Genomic DNA, 6000 nt, shown 5'->3' on the forward strand with positions numbered 1-6000 from the left:
AACATGTATGCTGTGGTGTGTATGGGCTTCAGGCTTTTTGATTTATTTCAGAACTGCAGTTTCCTCTACTTGGAGCAACAGTGAAGTGGGCAGGGCAGTACGGATGTCTTCTCTTACATCTGCAAGCAGAGTCTGAACATCAGACAGGATGGCATTGTCTCCCTCAATCCATACAATGGCTACTGCTATAGGTTTCAGGAGTTTCAGGCTACTTACCACTCTCTCCCAAAAATACATAATCCAGGAGGATGACAGCACCACCCCAACGGTTGTTGCTGGGCAGCTTTAATGTGGTGCTCTTATTCTTCCCACTTCGCTTGGTGAGGTTGATTGCTGCTATAACTTGATGACCCTTCACATACCTAACCATTTCCATGGCTCTCTTGTAGAGTGTATCCATTGTTCTCAGTGCCATGATGTCCTTGAGGAGCAGATTCAATGCATGAGCAGCACAGCCAATGGGTGTGATGTGAGGGTGGGACTCCTCCACTTTAGACCAAGCAGACTCCATGTTCGCAGCATTGTCCGTCATCAGTGCAAATACCTTCTGTAGTCCAAGGTCGTTGATGACTGCCTTCAGCTCATCTGCAATGTAGAGACCGGTGTGTCTGTTGTCCCTGGAGTCTCTGCTCTTGTAAAATACTGGTTGAGGGGTGGCGATGATGTAGTTAATTATTCCTTGCCCACAAACATTCGACCACCCATCAGAGATGATAGGAATACAGTCTGCTTTCTCTATGATTTGCTTGACCTTCACTTGAACTCTTTTGAACTCTGTATCCAGCAAATTAGTAGATAAAGCATGTCTGGTTGGAGGGGTGTATGCTGGGTGAAGAACATTCAGAAATCTCTTCCAATACACATTGCCTGTGAGCATCAGAGAACCAGTTGCATACACAGTTCGAGCAAGACATTCATCACCATTTCTCTGACTATGTTCCTCCATTGAGTTAAAAAAAACTTCTGATTCCAGGAGGACCATGAGCTGCTGCTATTGATAAGGTGTCCGATTCATCATATTCACCTCGAATAGAGGGACTTTTCCTGTAAAGAATAGAAACAAATGAGTAAAAAGTAATAATACAATTCCATGTACAGGTAAATAGTTAAGCAGTTAGATTAAACAACTCCTTTGTAAGATAAATGTTTTCAAATGAAACATATGGAAACAGGTGAATTAACACTCAGTTAGCAGGCTCAAGCAAGCTAAAACCGCCCTGGTTGCAAAAACTAACTAGCAGAAATTGTTAACAAGTTAGAAATTATTTAAACACTTTGCTGTAGGCTACGATTTACTAGTTAACAAAAAATCATGCATGTCCTATAAAATATATTCACCCCACCCAGTATTGTAATAAAAAAAAACTTACCTTGGCTCAGACAGTGTAGTAGTGTTGGCTCAATAGCATCTCATCAGTGTGCAAGATCTTGAGAGCTGTACATGTGATGGAAGAATGCACTGTGCATGCAGAGGGTTGAAATTCCATTGAATTGTGGATAGTTAAACCAAAATATGTCACAAGACCTAGAATTGCCTTGTGTATCCCACAAAAAAAGATTCACTGTTTTATAAACTAACGTTTTTGATGAATTTAAGAAAAATTCCCCAAAGTCCCGGGCTTAACTTCCCATGGAAAATTTCCGGAAAGTTTCCTACCCTTTGCAACCCTAATCCTGTGGAGTGGCTTCCATCTGGCCACTCTACCATAAAGGCCTGATTGGTGGGGTGCTGCAGAGATGGTTGTCCTTTTGGAAAGTTCTCCTATTTCCACAGAGGAACTCTGGAGCTCTGTCAGAGTAACCATCGGGTTCTTGATCACCTCCCAAACCAAGGCCCTCCTCCCCTGATTGTACAGTTTGGCCGGGCGGCCAGCTCTAGGAAGAGTCTTGGTGGTTCCAAACTTCTTCCATTTAGGAATGATGGAGGCCACTGTGTTCTTGGAGACCTTCAATGCTGCAGACATTTTTTGGTACCCTTCACCAGATCTGTGCCTCGTCACAATCCTGTCTCGGAGCTCTACAGACAATTCCTTTGATCTCATTGCTTGGTTTCTGCTCTGACATGCACTGTCAACTGTTGGACCTTATATAGACAGGTATGTGTCTTTCCAAATCATGTCCACTCAATTGAATTTACCACAGGTGGACTCCATTCATGTTGTCGAAACATCTCAAGGATGATCAATGGAAACAAGATGCACCTAAGCTCAATTTCGAGTCTCATAGCAAAGGGTCTGAATACTTATGTTTTTTATACATTTGCAAACATTACAAAAACCTGTTTTCGCTTTGTCATTATGGGGTATTGTGTGTAGATTGATGAGGAAATGTTTTTATTTAATCTATTTTAGAATAAGGCTGAAACGTAACAAAATGTGGTTAAAGTCAAAGGGTTTAAATACTTTCCGAATGCATTGTAGGTACACAGCACAGGTCAAACGTGTGATGTTATATAAATAGCGATTTCTACTGTTAAATCATTACAGAAAAGAGAAAAGGATAGCGAGGGAAAAAGAAGAGATGGGAGGGGAAAAAAATATCCTCTGCATCTCTTCTCCCTCTCGATCTATCCCTTCCTCTCTCTGTCTGCATATGCCCCAGCTCAAATATTGAGGGGGGGTTCCATAGCAACCAGAGGGAGGAGAAGGCTCAGGAGACAAGAGAGCTTGGCGGAGCTAGGCAGAGGGCCAGAACAGAGTTCCACTCCTCCTCCTCTACCACCCCTCCTCTTTCTCATCCCTCTGCTCCCTAACAGGAATGAGGTAAGCTGGGAGGCTCCCATTTGAAACAGATACTGTTTAAACTTGTTTAAACTGCTCTCTCATCCTCACAAACAATGGAAACTGGCTGCAGCGCATTGGAGAGGGTGAAAGCCATTTTAAAACCATCATAACTTTGTCCATTGTATTATCTCAATATGAATATATGAAATAACTACAAGAGACTTAAAATATTTAGCCCATGACTGAAGATGTTGTAAAGACATACTAATAAACTGCAACAATAGAGTTACAGTATTCAAGTACAAAACTCACATATTCCTTCACATTCTTTGTCTTGACGGCCTTGTATGAGGAGTAGGCCGGGTAGAGGGTCCCGAAGGCCAGGCTGAAGAAAGAGGAAAGTCAGAGAGGACTGGATCAGAGGTTAGGGGTTAAGGTACAGTAAACTACATCACCCGGGCAACATGACCTCAGGGTAGTAACACTGACCAAATGTTTCCCTCTGTTTCAATATGTATCCAGTAAAATGTGGCCTAACACCTGATTCCAGTCTAAAACCCATGATCTCAGAGTACATAAATAGGTTGCTTTGAGGGAAAGTAGGCCATATTCTGGGCAGTTCTCAAAATATCACTCTAGGTTAGCCTAGTTAGGGCACCTGACCCGCTCTATTGCAATAACAGATGGTTACATTTAGACAAAGGGCAGTGGTTTGTTGGAACAAATAATCAGTTCATTGAAGCAGAAGATTGAAAAAGAATGGAAAACGCTTCTGCTACTGATAGATGGACCAAACACACAAGGATAACGGCAGGTCATCATCGTATGTGAATCTGGTTGCAACACACATGGTAATAAAAGCCACAGTCACACACACATCGCACTCTGTCCTGTCAGCCCGGCTGCATGGCAATTACTGCTGATGTGACAGGAAACTGAATGCTGAGGGAGGGGAGAGCTGGGAGGACCACGCCTGCTACCTTTCTGCCCATCTGCCACACAACCATGTGAAGGCTATGTGCATTTCTACCACTCTAGGTTCATGTATTCCCCCTTTCTGTCCACATTTTCTCACCTCTCGGGCTTGGAAATATTTCCCGCTATGAGTTTCCCTTGTTCCATCTGTGAGTTTCTCATGTGCACAGAGTCTGTGCGCCTGTCTGGGTCTTTATATGTCTGTGATTTGCCCAGTCATGCTGCCAGGACTGCTTTGCTCTACTCTGCGCTGTAGCTGTCCAGTAAGAGGAGACACGTGGCAGGCCAGAGGCAAGGTTCAGACTCCCACAGCAGGCACCCAATGTCTGTCTCACTCCCAGACTCCTCTCTGCTCTATCCCATATCTCAACTCCATGCTGTTCAATGCACTCAAGGAGAGAGACACAGAAGAAATGGCTACCAAGCACTGAGCAGGCTCAGATTCCCAACTCTTCTGTGATTAGACCTATCGACTGTAATTATACACGCAGATTAAGTGGAAATGTATAGCCACCAAAGTTCGGCACTTTGGCTCGTAGTGTCCAATTCAGTTTTTACAAGCCCAGCAACACAGAGTTTATGCTAACATATATACCGAGTGAGAATGAGTATGACAGTGACTTTCATACTAGTATACAAAGATAAAGGGTTGGACAATCCCTGGGATAAGCATCATCTTGTTTACAGGACCATTCAATCATGTTTGTTTGGTCTCTAACACATGATTACCTGCCACACAATGAGCCTTAAACCCTCTACACTAAAGTAACGGTTGGCTCAGATGTTATTGGTTACGTAATCCAATGCAAAATCAGCTACATCAATGACATCTATTCAGCACAACCTGTGCATTTAAAAAATAGAAGGCAGGCTCCGCTCTTTACATCTGAGATGTAGGTAACTATAAAACTATTAAAGTTGTGGCTCTCATTTTATGCCAAGATGACAATTGCTACTGATTACATGATGAAAACAAAACATTGTTTGACAGAAACTGCCCACACAAATCCTACCACCTGAATACAACACTGACTAACAAACACAAAGAGCTGATAACAGCTAGATATATTCTGGGGGTTTGTAGGGTAATGACTCTGTGTGTATGACTCAACAGTATAAACAGCTGTTGACTAATCTAGCTGTCAGGGTACAGGTAGGCCTATCCTAGCTGGCTCATTACAACATCAAATTACATCTGTGCCTCCCTCTTGGGTCTCACCCCTTATCAAACAGCACCCTTGTCGACACGCCTCATAAATAACATCATGCGAATCAGGTAAGATCTTGACGTTATCGGTCCAGGTGACACGCAGTGGGAATGGAAGAGCATCAATGATTTCTCTGGATGTCAGTGTCATGCTAGCAATGCAGTTTCTGCCATATGTTTTGATGATCATCACGCAAACCTTATTAAAAATGCACTATCCACCGTGCGTGATTATCAATATTCAAGACTAGAGCATTTAACCACTATATGAATTGACAAATTGGCTTCAGTGGATGGCATAAGCAAGCGTGTTAGCTAGCTAATTAATTCCACCTTCACTTGGCTAGCAGCGTTATCATTTGCGCTAACTACCTAGCTAGCCAACGTTCGCACTGGTAACGGTGTTGCTCTTTGCCTACAAAACTGTCTTTGTGAAACACCAGTGGTCAACATACCCATTTCAGCAACATGGGCTATAAACCAACAACGACAATTCAATTGCAAGCAAATTAGCAGGTTCGCTGTCATTCTGGCTATCACGATAACTGGCCGCGCACGATCTGGACACAAGCCATGGCAGCAGTAGTTAGTATAGCAGTGGAGCGAATACAACAAACTGACGCTGCCGAGTCCATACTCACACTACCATCCTGGAGATAATCCACGACACCATCTTGATTGTAGTGAGCTTTTCCTTATTCTCGGAAATCTAACTACCTAGCTACCCCCCATTCCTCTGCCAACGACCGTGTTGTTGTGAAGCGAGTGCCTGCTGCTGTTCTGATGTGCTATATGTTACTGACAGGTAGCTAGGCTACTGTGTGGTGATGTGCAGCTCGCGAACGATTCGTTCTTTTTTGAACGACTCTTTTTACTGACTTGAGTCATAATTCTATTTCCCGAGTGACTCGTTCATTTTAGTCGTTTATTTGACCTGCTGGCCTCAATGAAATCTAGCAGGGTTAATACACGCACCGATCAACTGTTTTATCACACAGCAGACAGCATAGAAAATGAAAATACGTGTTTAGAACTGATAATTGACCCATAGTGCAATAATGAATGCAATTAATTTATGTGCAATAATGAATGCAA

At 43.0% G+C, this 6000-nt stretch overlaps 1 protein-coding gene across 2 annotated transcripts in view; it reads right to left on the reverse strand.

Moving 5' to 3' along the window:
• Nucleotides 1-5784, reverse strand: part of LOC139390635 (receptor expression-enhancing protein 2-like) — a 60992-nt gene extending 55208 nt beyond the window's left edge. For both annotated transcript variants that reach the window (XM_071137890.1, XM_071137891.1), the window contains exons 1-2: nt 5547-5784; nt 3036-3108 (exon numbers count right to left, since the gene is read on the reverse strand). In XM_071137890.1, the coding sequence (XP_070993991.1) occupies nt 3036-3108; nt 5547-5578 (105 nt within the window). In that variant the 5' untranslated portion in view covers nt 5579-5784. The remainder of the gene's footprint in view (nt 1-3035; nt 3109-5546) is intronic.
• Between the last annotated feature and the right edge of the window lie 216 nt (nt 5785-6000).

Source organism: Oncorhynchus clarkii, chromosome 31 (genome assembly GCF_045791955.1).
Source record: "Oncorhynchus clarkii lewisi isolate Uvic-CL-2024 chromosome 31, UVic_Ocla_1.0, whole genome shotgun sequence".
Classification (NCBI taxonomy): Eukaryota; Metazoa; Chordata; class Actinopteri; order Salmoniformes; family Salmonidae; genus Oncorhynchus; species Oncorhynchus clarkii.